A 19,072-nucleotide genomic window follows, 5' to 3' on the forward strand; every position below is an offset into this window, starting at 1 on the left:
GTAAGCAATTATACCTCATTAAAATATGTAGCTAGCCGCTAAGTTTGTTCTTCAAAAATTTAGAAATTAACAAAATAACAAGAAATTGTATAATCATTGTACTTCTTTTTTTTAACATCTTTATTGGAGTATAATTGCTTTACAATGGTGTGTTAGTTTCTGCTTTATAACAAAGTGAATCAGCTATATGTACACTTATATCCCCATATCCCCTCCCTCTTGCATCTCCCTCCCACCCTCCCTATCCCACCCCTCTAGGTGGTCACAAAGCACAGAGCTGATCTCTCTGTGCTATGCGGCTGCTTCCCACTAGCTACCGGTTTTACATTTGGTAGTGTATACATGTACATGCCACTCTCTCACTTCGTCCCAGCTTACTCTTCCCCCTCCCCGAGTCCTTAAGTCCATTCTCTACATCTGCGTCTTTATTCCTGTCCTACCCCTAGGTTCTTCAGAACCTTTTTTTTTTTTTTTTTAGATTCCATATATATGTGTTAGCATACGGTATTTGTTTTTTTCTTTCTGACTTACTTCACTCTGTATGACAGACCCTAGGTCCATCCACCTCACTACAAACAACTCAGTTTTGTTTCTTTTTATGGCTGAGTAATATTCCGTTGTATATATGTACCACATCTTCTTTATCCATTCATCTGTCGATGGACACTTAGGTTGCATCCATGTCCTGGCTATTATAAATAGTGTTGCAATGAACACTGTGGTATGTGACTCTTTGAATTATGGTTTTCTCAGGGTATATGCCCAGTAGTGGGATTGCTGAGTCGTATGGTGGTTTTATTTTTAGTTTTTTAAGGAACCTCCATACTGTTTTCCATAGTGGCTGCACCAATCTACATTCCCACCAACAGTGCATGAGGGTTCCCTTTTCTCCACACCCTCTCCAGCATTTATTGTTTGTAGATTTTTTGATGATGGCCATTCTGACTGGTGTGAGGTGATACCTCATTGTAGTTTTGATTTGCAAGAAATTGTATAATTAAATTACAGAGAAAATACTTAAAATCCAGGTAAATAAATTTTTCAAACATTATCAAAAGTAAATTTTGCCAGCTATGGAGAGATACTATATAAAATAGAATGCAATAAATTTGCTCTTAAGATACTATAGGATTTAGTTTGATATCACAAATTAGTTCAAATGAGTTAAGTTTAACTTATTTGGTAAGTTAAATGTGTTTATAGCAAAAAACCAAGTAAATAAGCACTTCTATATAATCATACTTCATTCAATAAATAGGATTCCATTCATGGATCAAAAGTTCAAGTGCAATTCTCATCTTCTCTACTGCATCCTCAGCAGTGATTATGGTTTAATATGCCATGGTCCTCAAATCATCTTATTTTAATAACATTAAGCCAAATGGTAAAAGAAGTATTAAGATCTTCTGCCTTTCAGTGAAGACAAAACAAAGGCTAGACGGTACAATTTTCTGAGTTATATAAATAATGGATCAGTTATTCCTAATTACCTGAATTTGTTAATATCTGTTGAACAGGAGTCACACCGGCAGGGAGTGCTAAGGTAGCAGCTGTAGCAGCAGCACTCTGAAAAAAACAATGAAAAACAATCAAAACCATGTATGTGCATAACAGCACATCAGTTTATTTCTGGCATATTTTAATAGTATTTAAAGTTTCATTTAGTATATACTAAAATGAAAAGTTCTAACAATAAGACTAACTGCCATTTTATAAATGGTACAATAAAGACCATTGAGCCTAAACATCTTACCTCATTATTTCAAGCAATTAAGCAGAATAATATTAGAAGGTTTTTTCACCTGGAGAATGTACTCTAAGGAAATCTAACCCACACTAACAGTGTTGTACAATAAATAAAATATCCATTCCATTATTTCCTTACTTATTCTGTTCCCTTACTCCCAATTCCTTGTTGTCAATTAATATACTTATGGCAAAAGTGTAAGTATCTTCATTTTAGAAATCCTAATATTTTTAATTTATACCATGATTAACAGGTCTCTAAAGAAAACCTTATATCAGAAGACTGCGGTGCTCTCACTCCCTCTTGCGAGAGCACCAGAATCACAACTGGCTGCTGGACAATCATTGACAGGAAGACCCTGGACTTCACCAAGGAGGATACCCCACGTCCAAGGACAGAGGAGAAGCCACAGTGAGACGGTAGGAGGGGCACAATCAGAGTAAAATCAAATCCCATAACTGCTGGGTGGGTGACTCACAGACTGGCGAACACTTATACCACAGAAGTCCACCCACTGGAGTGAAGTTTCTGAGCCCCACGTCAGGCTTCCCAACCTGGGGGTCCGGCAAAGGGAGGAGGAATTCCTAGAGAATCAGACTTTGAAGTCTAGTGGGAATTGATTGCAGGACTGTGACAGGACTGGGGGAAACAGAGACCCCACTCTTGGAGGGCACACACAAAGTAATGTGTGCATCGGGACCCAGGGGAAGGAGCAGTGACCCTGGGGGAGACTGAACCAGACGTACTTGCTGGTGTTGGGGGGTCTCCTGCAGAGGCGAGTGGTGGCTCTGTTTCACCGTGGGGATAAGGACACTGGCAGCAGAGGTCCTGGGAAGTTCTCCTTGGCGTGAGCCCTCCCAGAGTCTGCCATTAACCCCACCAAAGAGCACGGGTAGGCTCCAGTGTTGGGTTGCCTCAGGCAAAACAACCAACAGGGAGGGAACCCAGCCCCACCCATCAACAGTCAAGTGGATTAAGGTTTTACTGAGCTCTGATCGCCACAGCAACAGGGAGGGAACCCAGCCCCACCCATCAACAGTCAAGTGGATTAAGGTTTTACTGAGCTCTGACCGCCACAGCAACAGTCAGCTCTACCCACCACCAGAGCCTCCCATCAAGCCTCTTAGATAGCCTCAACCACCAGAGGGCAGACAACAGAAGCAAGAAAAACTACAATCCTGCAGCCTGTGGACCAAAAACCACAGTTACAGAAAGAAAGAGAAGATGAAAAGGCAGAGGGCTATGTACCAGATGAAGGAACAAGAAAAAACCCCAGAAAAACAACTAAATGAAGTGGAGATAGGCAACCTTCCAGAAAAAGAATTCAGAATAATGATAGTGAAGATGATCCAGGACCTCGGAATAAGAATGGAGGCAAAGATTGAGAAGATGCAAGAAATGATTAACAAAGACCTAGAAGAATTAAAGAACAAACAAACAGAGATGACCAATACAATAACTGAAATGAAAACTACACTAGAAGGAATCAATAGCAGAATAACTGAGGCAGAAGAACGGATAAGTGACCTGGAAGACAGAATGGTGGAATTCACTGCTGCGGAACAGACTAAAGAAAAAAGAATGAAAAGAAATGAAGACAGCATAAGAGACCTCTGGGACAACATTAAACGCAACAACATTCGCATTATAGGGGTCCCAGAAGGAGAAGAGAGAGAGAAAGGACCAGAGAAAATATTTGAAGAGATTATAGTCGAAAACTTCCCTAACATGGGAAAGGAAATAGCCACCCAAGTCCAGGAAGCGCAGAGAGTCCCATACAGAATAAACCCAAGGAGAAACACGCCGAGACACATAGTAATCAAAGTGGCAAAAATTAAAGACAAAGAAAAATTACTGAAAGCAGCAAGGGAAAAACGACAAATAACATACAAGGGAACTCCCATAAGGTTAACAGCTGATTTCTCAGCAGAAACTCTGCAAGCCAGAAGGGAGTGGCATGAAATACTTAAAGTGATGAAAGGGAAGAACCTACAACCAAGATTACTCTACCCAGCAAGGATCTCATTTAGATTTGATGGAGAAATCAAAAGCTTTACAGACAAGCAAAAGCTAAGAGAATTCAGCACCACCAAACCAGCTCTACAACAAATGCTAAAGGAACTTCTCTAAGTGGGAAACACAAGAGAAGAAAAGGACCTACAAAAACAAACCCAAGACAATTAAGAAAATGGTCATAGGAACATACATATCGATAATTACCTTAAACGTGAATGGATTAAATGCCCCAACCAAAAGACATAGACTGGCTGAATGGATACAAAAACAAGACCCATATATATGCTGTCTACAAGAGACCCACTTCAGACCTAGGGACACATACAGACTGAAAGTGAGGGGATGGAAAAAGATATTCCATGCAAATGGAAATCAAAAGAAAGCTGGAGTAGCTATACTCATATCAGATAAAATAGACTTTAAAATAAAGAATGTTACAAGAGACAAGGAAGGACACTACATAATGATCCAGGGATCAATCCAAGAAGAAGATATAACAATTATAAATATATATGCACCCAACATAGGAGCACCTCAATACATAAGGCAACTGCTAACAGCTATAAAAGAGGAAATCGACAGTAACACAATAATAGTGGGGGACTTTAACACCTCACTTACACCAATGGACAGATCATCCAAAATGAAAATAAATAAGGAAACAGAAGCTTTAAATGACACAATAGACCAGATAGATTTAATTGATATATATAGGACATTCCATCCAAAAACGGCAGATTACACGTTCTTCTCAAGTGCGCACGGAACATTCTCCAGGATAGATCACATCTTGGGTCACAAATCAAGCCTCAGTAAATTTAAGAAAATTGAAATCATATCAAGCATCTTTTCTGACCACAACGCTATGAGATTAGAAATGAATTACAGGCAAAAAAACGTAAAAAAGACAAACACATGGAGGCTAAACAATACGTTATTAAATAACCAAGAGATCACTGAAGAAATCAAACAGGAAATAAAAAAATACCTAGAGACAAATGACAATGAAAACACGACGACCCAAAACCTATGGGATGCAGCAAAAGCGGTTCTAAGAGGGAAGTTTATAGCTATACAAGCCTACCTAAAGAAACAAGAAAAATCTCAAGTAAACAATCTAACATTACATCTAAAGAAACTAGAGAAAGAAGAACAAACAAAATCCAAAGTTAGCAGAAGGAAAGAAATCATAAAGATCAGAGCAGAAATAAATGAAATAGAAACAAAGAAAACAATAGCAAAGATCAATAAAACTAAAAGTTGGTTCTTTGAGAAGATAAACAAAATTGATAAGCCATTAGCCAGACTCATCAAGAAAAAGAGGGAGAGGACTCAAATCAATAAAATCAGAAATGAAAAAGGAGAAGTTACAACAGACACCGCAGAAATACAAAACATCCTAAGAGACTACTACAAGCAACTTTATGCCAATAAAATGGACAACCTGGAAGAAATGGACAAATTCTTAGAAAGGTATAACCTTCCAAGACTGAATCAGGAAGAAACAGAAAATATCAACAGACCAATCACAAGTAATGAAATTGAAACTGTGATTAAAAATCTTCCAACAAACAAAAGTCCAGGACCAGATGGCTTCACAGGTGAATTCTATCAAACATTTAGAGAAGAGCTAACACCCATCCTTCTCAAACTCTTCCAAAAAATTGCAGAAGAAGGAACTCTCCCAAACTCATTCTATGAGGCCACCATCACCCTGATACCAAAACCAGACAAAGACACTACAAAAAAAGAAAATTACAGACCAATATCACTGATGAATATAGATGCAAAAATCCTCAACAAAATACTAGCAAACAGAATCCAACAACACATTAAAAGGATCATACACCACGATCAAGTGGGATTTATCCCAGGGATGCAAGGATTCTTCAATATACGCAAATCAATCAATGTGATACACCATATTAACAAATTGAAGAAGAAAAACCATATGATCATCTCAATAGATGCAGAAAAAGCTTTTGACAAAATTCAACACCCATTTCTGATAAAAACTCTCCAGAAAGTGGGCATAGAGGGAACCTACCTCAACATAATAAAGGCCATATATGACAAACCCACAGCAAACATCATTCTCAATGGTGAAAAACTGAAAGCATTTCCTCTAAGATCAGGAACGAGACAAGGATGTCCACTCTCACCACTATTATTCAACATAGTTCTGGAAGTCCTAGCCACGGCAATCAGAGAAGAAAAAGAAATAAAAGGAATACAAATTGGAAAAGAAGAAGTAAAACTGTCACTGTTTGCGGATGACATGATACTATACATAGAGAATCCTAAAACTGCCACCAGAAAACTGCTAGAGCTAATTAATGAATATGGTAAAGTTGCAGGTTACAAAATTAATGCACAGAAATCTCTTGCATTCCTATACACTAATGATGAAAAATCTGAAAGAGAAATTATGGAAACACTCCCATTTACCATTGCAACAAAAAGAATAAAATACCTAGGAATAAACCTACCTAGGGAGACAAAAGACCTGTATGCAGAAAACTATAAGACACTGATGAAAGAAATTAAAGATGATACCAACAGATGGAGAGATATACCATGTTCTTGGATTGGAAGAATCAACATTGTGAAAATGAGTATACTACCCAAAGCAATCTACAGATTCAATGCAATCCCTATCAAATTACCAATGGCATTTTTTACGGAGCTAGAACAAATCATCTTAAAATTTGTATGGAGACACAAAAGACCCCGAATAGCCAAAGCAGTCTTGAGGCAAAAAAATGGAGCTGGAGGAATCAGACTCCCTGACTTCAGACTATACTACAAAGCTACAGTAATCAAGACAATATGGTACTGGCACAAAAACAGAAACATAGATCAATGGAACAAGATCGAAAGCCCAGAGATTAACCCACGCACCTATGGTCAACTAATCTATGACAAAGGAGGCAAAGATATACAATGGAGAAAAGACAGTCTCTTCAATAAGTGGTGCTGGGAAAACTGGACAGCCACATGTAAAAGAATGAAATTAGAATACTCCCTAACACCATACACAAAAATAAACTCAAAATGGATTAGAGACCTAAATATAAGACTGGACACTATAAAACTCTTAGAGGAAAACATAGGAAGAACACTCTTTGACATAAATCACAGCAAGACCTTTTTCGATCCACCTCCTAGAGTAATGGAAATAAAAACAAAAATAAACAAGTGGGACCTAATGAAACTTCAAAGCTTTTGCACAGCAAAGGAAACCATAAACAAGACGAAAAGACAACCCTCAGAATGGGAGAAAATATTTGCAAATGAATCAACGGACAAAGGATTAATCTCCAAAATATATAAACAGCTCATTCAGCTCAATATCAAAGAAACAAACACCCCAATCCAAAAATGGGCAGAAGACCTAAATAGACATTTCTCCAAAGAAGACATACAGACGGCCACGAAGCACATGAAAAGATGCTCAACATCACTAATTATTAGAGAAATGCAAATCAAAACTACAATGAGGTATCACCTCACTCCTGTTAGAATGGGCATCATCAGAAAATCTACAAACAACAAATGCTGGAGAGGGTGTGGAGAAAAGGGAACCCTCTTGCACTGTTGGTGGGAATGTAAATTGATATAGCCACTATGGAGAACAATATGGAGGTTCCTTAAAAAACTAAAAATAGAATTACCATATGACCCAGCAATCCCACTACTGGGCATATACCCAGAGAAAACCGTAATTCAAAAAGACACGTGCACCCGAATGTTCATTGCAGCACTATTTACAATAGCCAGGTCATGGAAGCAACCTAAATGCCCATCAACAGACGAATGGATAAAGAAGTTGTGGTACATATATACAATGGAATATTACTCAGCCATAAAAAGGAACGAAATTGAGTCATTTGTTGAGAAGTGGATGGATCTAGAGACTGTCATACACAGTGAAGTAAGTCAGAAAGAGAAAAACAAATATCGTATATTAATGCATGTATGTGGAACCTAGAAAAATGGTACAGATGAGCCAGTTTGCAGGGCAGAAGTTGAGACACAGATGTAGAGAATGGACATATGGACACCAAGGGGGGAAAACTGCGATGAGGTGGGGATGGTGGTGTGCTGATTTGGGCGATTGGGATTGACATGTATACACTGATGTGTATAAAACTGATGCCTAATAAGAACCTGCAGTATAAAAAAACAAACAAAACAACTAATACTAAACTTTCATTGGGTTATTTGTATGGAAATATATTAATATAAATGTTTCAGACATTACATGAAATTTCTAAAAATCTTATATTTGTATTTGTATGGAAATATGTATGGAAATATGTTAATATAAATGTTTCAGACATTACATGAAATTTCTAAAAATCTTATATTTGTATTTGTATGGAAATATGTATGGAAATATGTTAATATAAATGTTTCAGACATTACATGAAATTTCTAAAAATCTTATATTTGTATTTGTATGGAAATATGTATGGAAATATGTTAATATAAATGTTTCAGACATTACATGAAATTTCTAAAAATCTTATATTTGTATTTGTATGGAAATATGTATGGAAATATGTTAATATAAATGTTTCAGACATTACATGAAATTTCTAAAAATCTTATATTTGTATTTGTATGGAAATATGTATGGAAATATGTTAATATAAATGTTTCAGACATTACATGAAATTTCTAAAAATCTTATATTTGTATTCGTATGGAAATATGTATGGAAATATGTTAATATAAATGTTTCAGACATTACAGGAAACGTCTAAAAATCTTATATGTTCTGGTATAATGTTATAAGTAATAATCCTAGTTATTACTTTAAAATGTATATCTCAGAAATAACTAAGTTTCTTGTCAACTGCATTATTATGAACTTTCATCAAATCTTTAACCATGGTCATTTTTAAGTCTTTTGTCATTTACAGACAGTTCTGGGTGTACTCTGATGATTTTGCAAATATGTTCCTATAAAAGGGTTTCATCTTCAAGAAATTCATGGAAAAGACTCTGACAAGTACAGGTTTCTGGTAACTGACTGTACTGCTGAACTGAATGAATAAGCATTTTCAGAACTCTAATGAAAAACTGATGAACTCATAAAAGTGCTAACGAAAGATCAAGATGAAAAAAAAGAAATTAATTACATGGGACTGAGTGAACTGATGAGGATGAGTATAATTTTTGTGACTTTCTGTCTGAATTAAAAAAAAAAAAAATCCCACAAGGACTCAGAGGAAAAGAATATACAAATCAATTTTCACTGCAAAGTAAAGGAGCTGTTACAGTGGAGGATTACTGGACTGAATGTCAATATTATGACATAGTATAAGTGTGTTTCATGTTTGGTAATTGCAATCATTGTTGCTTTTGTTGTGGTCATCCATGTACAATGCTTGGTGTCAGTCTATTTATCTCTTGTAAAAATAAAATACAGTGTGTGTGTGTGGAAAAAAAAAAAAAAAAAAAAAAAAGAAGACTGCAATTCTTAGCTGGCAACTCTTCTAAGATGCCATAACGTGACAACACTGGCATTATCTAGGTGAAACATATATTACTGACAGTTTTATCAATATAGAAAATACCTTAAAAATCTTAAGTCACAAAAATTAATTTCTACACTTTAAAATGAAGTTAGTATCTGACTTTAAATTATAAAAATATACATGGAATTATACTCTGAATGTTTTTATATCCAGGATAAATTCTTGATTTACTGCTTCTGGAGACTTCTCCCCTTTCCTCTGAAAGAATTACACTACATTTTTACTGTTTTTTTAAAATCCTGAGCTCAAAGTATTTCCATGTATCTCACTGTAACTATATACAGGTAGTTTTTTTTCCCCCTCCCCCTTTAATCTTTTTTAACGTACCAAACCTTCATATACTCAATCTAACTTATACATTTTAGAAACACCTCTATTTGAGTACACTTCAAGAAATAAATATTAACTGTGCTTTGAAGTCAACAAAACTTGGAAAATTACACTCAAGTAGGTTAATGATACAACTATCTAGTCAGGCTCTAAGTATAGCCTTCCAAGAAAATACGCTTGTTGCCATTTGACAGGCCTAAGTATTCTCTGTATCTTAAGCCTGAAACTCCCATTATGTCCCAAAATCCAGCTATCTAGCTCACCAGGTTCTCTTTATAAAATGCAGGTTCTGCATTTCATTTTATTAAATAAATGAAAGATTTAAATAAATCTTGTCTATATAAGCAAATAAAAGGTAATCTAAATTTAAGGAATATATTAACAACCACTTACTATTGAGAAATATTATTTAGGAATATTAAGTGCCTATAATTCACATTTTATAAGATTAATAATCTCCCTCTACTAGCAAACTGACCTAGCATTTTCCTTATAGCATACATGAGAAAATAACCACCTGCGTACCTCTGCACATTCAAGTTGCTATAAATATTTGTTGTGATGTATCATACACAAACCATCTTTTATTAATGTCTGCTGAAAGTTCCTTCTTGTATTCTGTGAAAAGGCCCTAACATGAATAATGCATTTGAGCAATTTCATAAAGAGAACCTGCAAAACTAGTTTGATATAAGGTCCTGCTTCATAAGTTCCCTGAAATAGCTTTCTACCAAATATATTATCACTATCCCATATTCTTATATTAAAAAAATTTTTTTTTCAAAATCAAACTGTTTTTAATGGATATCTTTGAATCAGGAATAATGCAAACAAAAACCCAAAAAACTTATTTGTAAAAAGCCTATACTGATTACATTTTAGAACATGAAAAACACATGAAGCAAACACTAACTGAAAACAAGTAAAATGCTGAAATACGTATAAATGCTAACATTTTATTGATTGAAGTCCGACCTATGATCTGTTTAAATACATATGCTCTTTAGAATCAAGGAGACACAGCAAATTAGTAAGAGATGGGCCATTAATTTTACCTGTCTTTTTAAACACAATTTTAATTCAAAATTCTCTCCCACAACACTTAAAATTCTTCAAAATTAGATGGGTCTACTGCAAGTGATTCTACCAAACTTTCTGTTTTAAAATGATACAAGTTATTCCCTAGGAAACAGTCTCAATAGTACCAACTACAATATGGATCCTACAGTGAGGCTTATTTTTAAGGATGGAGGTTAAAAAGAAATTTGGTGCCTTAAACTTGAAAGGGAATTTTTTTTTGAATAATAAAAACTCTTGTGAGACTCGATAGGCACGGACTTTTGTGATTTTCATGCAAAAGAACTGACTCCAGGAACCTGAACTGGAAGTACAAACAGAAATTCTTGATTTTTTGTGAATTTAAAAATTCCAATTTCTATCGTGTAGAAATTTGCAATTCTGTAAAGTTATACATTTGTTTAGGCTGGTATATATCAATAGAAAGAAGTCGTTTGTCTAGTAGGTAAGCCCTGCTTCCTATATGGCTTATAAAACACAAATGAACTTCCAGGTTCACTCATCATTCACAAAATATAGTAACTGATTTTTTTAAATATTGCTTTTTCATTTAAAAAAAAAAAAAGTCTGGATCTGAAAAGAAAATCTCACTGCTAACACTAGATTAAGAGATCTTATTTAAAATAATGATTCTTACCTAATAAAAGGATTTGGCTGAATTTAAGAATGGAATGTCAGAGCAGAGACACCACTAACAGTCTGTGTAGTTTAAACAGAAGAAAAGCCATTTACGAGAAAATGCTGGAACAACTATTCTAATTAAACTTTGTTTTAGTGTTTTATTTAGGAAAAAAAACTGTGAGGACAGAAGTAAAGATTTTCTAAGGATCTGAGGGTTTCTTTCTTTCAGTTTTATAGTTATATCTGATGGGATATATTATATGTGCTAAGTGAAATTTGAAAATTTGAGGACTTATGAAGTTCAGTGGCTATCTGTTAGAAATATCAGAAGTCTAATGTATAATAAACTCAACTGGCTAAAATGCATTTTAAAGTAGCAATTTACATATTGTAATAAAACTTATTAGGCTATGCTATGGTTAAATCAGAGCAAAATTTGTAAATGTCTGATCTTAACGATACTAGTTATCTTTACCCAAATGGTTCATTTTCATTTTTAAAAAGTTTATAATTCTTAGCATTCCTAACCTCTTTCAGTTAATGGGTCTTCTGCAACATAACTATACTTGGCATAATGTTTGGTAGGTCCCATAAACCTATTTTCAAAAAATAGCAGAAGATAAAACAGCTCCCACAAAGCATCATTCTTTTGGTATTTTCAACAGAAAGCTGCATAATTTTATGAACCTTAATGTCTAAGTACCAAGCTAATCTTTAGATTTGCTGCTAAATCCAATACTTAGGAAACCAAACAAAACAGTTATTTTGCTTAAGTCTTGAATAAACTTCAAGTTGTTAATATACAACATAGACAAGCATAATCACAATTTGGGTTAGAATAAATAGAGCCAAGCAAAGTGCTATGTCTTGAGTCTTACCATGTTTGATGCATTCATATGTTGTATCAGCTTAGAATCAGGAACAATAACTTGTGGTGCTGCAGCTATGAAAAAACACAGGCACACATAAAAACAAGGAACCATGAGGCTATTTCATAAGAAAGCTGTACCATACTGAAAATTTTTTTCAAGTTTTCCACATTTTCTGCATGCAAATGCACTCAACCATGTGATATCTCAGAATGTTATTAACGTCTACGGTAAATAACAGCTGCGACATACCCACCTTATACTGGAAAAACCACAATTAAAAAAAAGATTTAACAACACCTAAGGACACGAGGGACCTTGGGAACACGACGTAATGAGATACTTAACACCTAAACATATATATTTCTGTGCATTCTTAAACTGGAAATTTTCAAACATAATTTAATATTGTCTTGCCAACTCAGCAATAACTGTGTTATTAATATAATGATACTACTACTGGAATGCATTATTGACCCATTAAGAGTGAGCTCAAAAAGTTAAAATCTACATAGTCTTTTAAAATCTTTTTCTCCCAATTTGACAGTTTCTAGTATCTTATTTCCATCAACTTTTTAAAAAATACAAATCATAAATAATGGCAATATCACTTAAGCATAAAAGGAACTAAGTGTTTGATTCCGCAAATTTCAGAGAATAAATAGACAATCCCATTATCCTAATATTCTCTGAGTGAAGAAAATCAAATTTTAATTTATGATAACCTAAAATCCTAGTGCCAGGCCTGAAGGCAATAGGAGGAACGGTCATCAAGAAACATTAAAAGGATAAAATTACTTGATGCAAGGTACAGAGTAAAATCAAATATTAAGTCTTATTTGATATAAACAGTAAAATAACTCAAATAGACATTTCTAATGTGCATCAATATCAGTTTTAAGTCTTACATACACTCTCAGATGAGGCAAATGAGTAACTAAACAGTTACCTTAAGATGAAGTTTTCATTTCTCTTTATTCTCCTGTCTGACAACAAGATTTACAAAACTTGAAGGCCTAGAAAGTTTTACTAGGAAGTTTTATAACTGAACAAATGTTTGTCATGACAGAAAATACTCCATGTAGAGGATCAAGCTTCTAAGCCTTTTCAGGGCCCAGATTTTCCTCAGCTGTGATGTTTTAAGAGCTACTTCACAGAGCCTCTATTAGACTGCAATAAAACAAAATCTATAAAATGACTTGCACAGTACAAGGCACTATGGATGCAGTCTATAAATACTTGTTTTTTCTTATCTTTAAACCACATAATATAAATTAAGATGTCATATATCCACTCTTCACTTAAAGGAAATCTAATTCAGTCAATTTAACTGCATAAATTAATAGGGAATTAGAATTTCAGATTGCCAAAGTATAGCTACAAAAACCCTCCAGTGTTTACTTATAAAAACTAAACTCAAATGTCTTTGTAGGAACAAATCAGTTTCAAAGAAAGTAACGATTCTACTATATAAAATAATGAAACCCTTAGTAAATAAACCTTTATAGATCTGACTTAGGAAATCCACCATTGTGTAGCCATCTGAAAAAAAGTAATAATATACTTACCTGAATATCACTTTAGGCTTTCTGTTAGTGAATTACTTGTTTATCATTACTACATAAATAGGAACCACATTTTATACACACACAGATACAACCCCCTTAGCCAACAGAAAGGAGACACCCAGAGTGTTTCTCTTCTTTGAAAATGACAGCTTTCATTCCCAAGTTGTAGTAGGATTATCCAGCCTCACCTTGCTGTGACGCAGGAATGAGGACCTGCTGGGTCTGCGCTTGCTGAGGTACTGTTGGCTGCGGTTGAGCCTGGTGGTGGTGGTGGTGGTGATGCTGCTGCTGCTGGGGTTGCTGCTGCTGCTGAACTTGCAGTAAAAGCTGCTGCTCTTCTGAATGAAATCCATCTACTGCCCTAGACTGCATGAGTTTATTCTCCCATAACTAAGGCAAAGAATATTAAAAATTTCTAAGTAAGAGTCAGGGAAAACAACGCTGGACATATGGATAAAACATACTTTATTAGTCAGTTTATAAAATTCTGACATTTTCAAAACTGATAAATCTACAAATCTCTAATTCTTACCCAAGTGTATGCCACAATGAAAACCAATTTTTAAAGTATCAAACCTCATTTTTGCTACTTAAGAGTACTGAAGAATTCTTTTGTTTCTTCTATCTCCAACAAACTTTCCATAGTAATTCCTTAGTTACCAAGCAGTTTCATATAAGCAATTTTTCAGTAATCAAAAATCATTCTTTTTAGTATCAAATCCATTGTTAGCTATTTTATGGAAATCTTTCTTTCCTAAGTTTTAAATAACATATAAAACATAAATTCATCTTTCCTTGAACTATAAGAAACATTATAGAGGCAGTCCTCAGGTTAGAAAACCCCACCTTTCTATCTGTCCAACCCTACATAAGGAAAAAGAAACAGCAATGCCTAATATGCTTTCAGAGGAATTCTCAACCCTCCACACTTCTTGAGAAATTCCCTTCCCTCTTTCATTATGACAAGGACTGACAATCCTTTTTTGCTTAACCACTTCTATTTTCTCATCTCACCCTTGGACAGCTTCTGTGATGAAGGAAAAAAAAATCAAAAGTGGGCAAAAACAAGGAAGTAAAAGAAAATATTTACAACTATTCCATCCTTCTCCCTAACACATTTCCTCTCTACAAGGTTTAGTGTTCAATCTATAGAGCCCTTATAAAAAAACTGCCCAAGAAAGTTACAAACCATTCCTTAAACATACATATAAAATTTAATTCAGTCATTTTGTACACAAGGATCTACAGATACTTTGTTTTCTCCCCTAGGATCTACTCTTGGGATATTGCCTAACTCATGTAAGGCTTCTATCAGATCCTTCAAAAAGCTCCCTCTGCCATACTAACAGGGATTTTTATAAACTGCTGACACTTCCAACTGTTCTAGAAATTCTAGATCTACATGTTAATAACAATTCCAGCACATCTCTAACGATTTAGCGAAAAAGTAAACTAAAGGTCAATTCCCCAGAGCAACCATTCCCCTAGCAGTCTCAGTATTTAGGCTCACCTGAAGACTATTCTTACAGAGACAGTAACAATATCTATTTCATGCGTTGTTGTGAAGAGTAAATAAGATATCCATGTAAAACATTTATCAGAGTCTAGCATAAAGTCAGCCATCAATAAATGTTAATTATAATTATTGTAGTGGTGGTATTAATTGTGTAATAGAGCATTACATCAGAAGTCAGGAACCCAATTAGTCCTGGTTTGGCCACTAAACAGCTTTGCGGACAAATTATTTATCTTCCCTGGGCATTTTACTCATCTAAAAAGGGAACAAGTTGAATTAGATTTCTTCTAAACGAACTTCCAGCTAGTAAATCTAAGTCAGTGCAAATCCCAGACTAAAAACAGCTAGGGTTCTTCCTAGGGTAACAAAAAACTACTTTTTGAGAGCCCAAGTTTTGTCTGGTTCATTTCTATAAAGTGGGCACCTAGCATAACACACAGTACAAAATAGGCTTAGACACTGAATAAAATATACTCTACACTCTAAAATACACTCTAAATGTATTATATAGTAAGGCTATATAGGTAAGCCTCCCAAACAGTTATCACCCAAACTGTCTACACTTCTTTTCCTTGTTTCAAAACAAAACAAAACCTCGCTTCTTGTAGGCCAAAATCAAGGTGAAAAAAGTACTATTAATTAATGCTTTAAGAAACAGTCTTTAAGGGACTTCCCTGGTGGTCCAGTGGTAAAGAATCCGCCTTCCGACGCAGGGGACGCAGGTTCAATCCCTGGTCGGGGAACTAAGATCCCACATGCCCCAGGGCAACTAAGCCCCCACGCGCCACAACTACTGAGCCCACACGCCGCAACTAGAGAGTCCGCATGGTACAAACTACAGAGCCCACACGCTCTGGAGCCCATGCACTACAACTACAGAGCCCACGTGCTCTGGAGCCTGTGCACCACAACTAGAGAGAGAAAACCCGCACACCACGACTAGAGAGAAGCCCGCGTGCCACAACGAAGAGCTCGAGCACCGCAAGGGAAGACCCTGCATACAGCAACGAAGATCCCATGTGCTGCAACTAAGACCCAACACAACCAAAAATAAAAATAAATAAATAAAATATTTTTTTAAAATAAAGAAACAGGTCTTTAAACCATAATTTTCTAAATTTAAAGCTTCAGTTTTTATCACCTCCAATTGGTCTACCCACTGCAATCCTGACCCATCACTTCAATGAAGCTTCCATGACAATGGTAAATATTAACAAGTACACATTATGTGCTAAGTGCTGCGTACCACTACTCACCTAGTCTCCCAAGTCAATGATCTGTGAGACAGAATCTACCCCAATGCCCTATCATTGTCAATTTCCTTTCCAAAGCATTATTCCAATCTATCCCTACTATAATGGCCCCAGTTCAAGTCCCTTCCTCCCATCAGTATTACTGCAAAGTGTTAATGACGAAGCTAACTGAGCTCCCTGCTTCAAATCATACATTCTACACATAATTATTGAATATCTCCCAGCTAGACACTGTTAGTGGCATTGAGAACAGACAGAACAAATCTGGCAAAGATCCTTGTCCTTACAGAGCCTACATTTTAGTGGAAACTTGTGCTTCCAATCTATCCTCTATAAATCAGTGGTCCTCAAAATGTGATCCTGGACCAATAACATCAGTATCACCTGGGAATTTGTTAGACATACCAATTCTAAGGCCCCACCCCATCGAATCAGCAACTCTGAAGGTAGAGCCAGGAATCTGTTTTAATAACCTATCCAGGTTATTGTGATGTACACTAAAGTGAAAGCCGCTGCTTTAAAGTATAAACCAATACTTTCCAAACTGCAGACTGCAATCCATTCATGCATTATTAAAAGTTAATTTAGATTATTTTTTGGTAAATGCAATCAAATTTTTCTTTTTAAATGTCAGACTGTACCCCTATCAACTGAGACTCTTTGAAGCAGAAGTCCAAAACTCTGTCTTTTACCTAGCACCCCAGAGAATCCTTCTCACTCTAAAGACCAAGCTCCTTAATGCAGTATTATGTTAACTTCTCCAACTGCTACTATAACTTGCACTCTATTTTCCTAACTACTTGCAGTTCCCTGAATATAGCATACATACCTCCTGTCTAAACTTTCGTAAACTACTCCTTATGACTGGCAGTCTTCCCACACAATTCCCCAAAGAATGCAAATGCAGTCACATAGCCGCGAAGAAATCGCTCACTGCCTTTATACCTTAGAGATATTTCTATTGGTACACTTTTCACACTAAGTCTACCTTCTCTATTAAAGTATGAACTCCTTCAGGGCAGAGACTATGTCTTATTCATAACCTAACAAAATGACTAAGAACTTAGCAGAAATTTAATATTAATTTCAAAGAGAATGGAAAACGAACTTGTTTTCTAAGGTAGTTTCTCTATAAAGATGCTACCAACATTTTAGGCAGAATAACTCTTTATGTACAGGGTATTACCACAGGAAGTGTACATGAAATACAACACTCCTCTAGCCTACTAAATGCCAAAGATGCCCACTAGTCATTGTAACAAGCAAACATGGAACCACACATTTCAAACTGCTTCTGGGGGAGCAAGGGGATGCTGGAGTAGTGGGCCACTGAGAATCCATATTTACTAAGTACCAAATACTGTTCTAGGTAATGTGAAAAATACAAGAATAATACCATACAAATATTTAGCATTACGCTTATAACATCAAATAACGTAAAGTTCAAATTAGTTGAATGTTTTCTGTTTCTCTCCAATTTCATTTTAAAATAATTTTATTTATCAAAATATTTTATTTTTAAAATATCATCTGTTTAAAATAATGTAATACTGTTTTGGCAACAGTAATCATATTAATACCCCTGAAGACTACCAAGAATACTGAATTGTTATTTATGTATTTATTTATTTATTTAGCTAGCTTAGAAAATAGGAAGAACTCTTTTCTCCACATTTTTATAGTACTTTCCCCCCCCAACACCATAGCTCTTATTTCTGGCAGTCCTATTTCAACAATCTTTGCCAGGTGTCCGGAATTAGACATGGAGAAAATTCATTTTCTGTTCCCAAAATGATTTGGATATACATCATGTTATGCCCATCATGTTTACTAGACTAATACTGAATTCTTAACGTGCACTTAAGTACTTTCCGTGTACACTCGTTTTTCACAAATATTCTTTAAAACAGACATTATTATCACCTCCTTTTTACAGAAAAAGAACCTGAGGAACAAGAAGTTAGGTACCTTATCCAAGATCACCAACTAACAGCAGGCAAAACCATCGTACAATCCAGGCAATCTGACTCAACAGGGCTGGACCCTGAGAGTGAAGAGTAAATGTCCTTTAAATTTTAAATTTAAAGTTTAAATTTTGGACTCTAGGCCCTTGCTTGCCTCACCATAATCCCAGCTCTGGTCCAAAGTTCTAATCTCTAAACTGTACTGCTGCTATCAGAGCACGTCTAGTCACAACTCTGGTACCTTCCTTATCTGGAGACAAAAGGCTTAGCTTCAAGTCTCTACCACTTGCTAAATGATGTCAAAGCGTATTTATTCCTTTTTTTTTTTTTTTTTTAATTTACTTATTTATTTATTTATTTATTTTTGGCTGTGCTGGGTCTTCGGTTCGTGTGAGGGCTTTCTCTAGTTGCGGCAAGTGGGGGCCACTCTTCATCGCGGTGCGCGGGCCTTTCACTATCGCGGCCCCTCCCGTTGCGGGGCACAGGCTCCAGACGCGCAGGCTCAGCAGCTGTGGCTCACGGGCCCAGTTGCTCCGCGGCATGTGGGATCCTCCCAGACCAGGGC

At 35.7% G+C, this 19,072-nt stretch overlaps 1 protein-coding gene and 1 non-coding gene across 2 annotated transcripts in view; both read right to left on the reverse strand.

The window, feature by feature from the left end:
- Positions 1-19,072, reverse strand: part of GTF2A1 (general transcription factor IIA subunit 1) — a 44,540-nt gene that overhangs the window by 16,912 nt on the left and 8,556 nt on the right. The window contains exons 3-5 of the mRNA XM_057541997.1: positions 13,963-14,164; positions 12,216-12,280; positions 1,491-1,566 (exon numbers count right to left, since the gene is read on the reverse strand). Coding sequence (XP_057397980.1) covers positions 1,491-1,566; positions 12,216-12,280; positions 13,963-14,164 — 343 coding nt within the window. The remainder of the gene's footprint in view (positions 1-1,490; positions 1,567-12,215; positions 12,281-13,962; positions 14,165-19,072) is intronic.
- Positions 12,836-12,979, reverse strand: LOC114238664 (small nucleolar RNA SNORA79). Its single transcript, XR_003623975.2, has one exon. It is a non-coding gene; the product is annotated as a small nucleolar RNA SNORA79 (small nucleolar RNA).

Source organism: Balaenoptera acutorostrata, chromosome 3 (genome assembly GCF_949987535.1).
Source record: "Balaenoptera acutorostrata chromosome 3, mBalAcu1.1, whole genome shotgun sequence".
In the NCBI taxonomy this organism is placed as follows: domain Eukaryota; kingdom Metazoa; phylum Chordata; class Mammalia; order Artiodactyla; family Balaenopteridae; genus Balaenoptera; species Balaenoptera acutorostrata.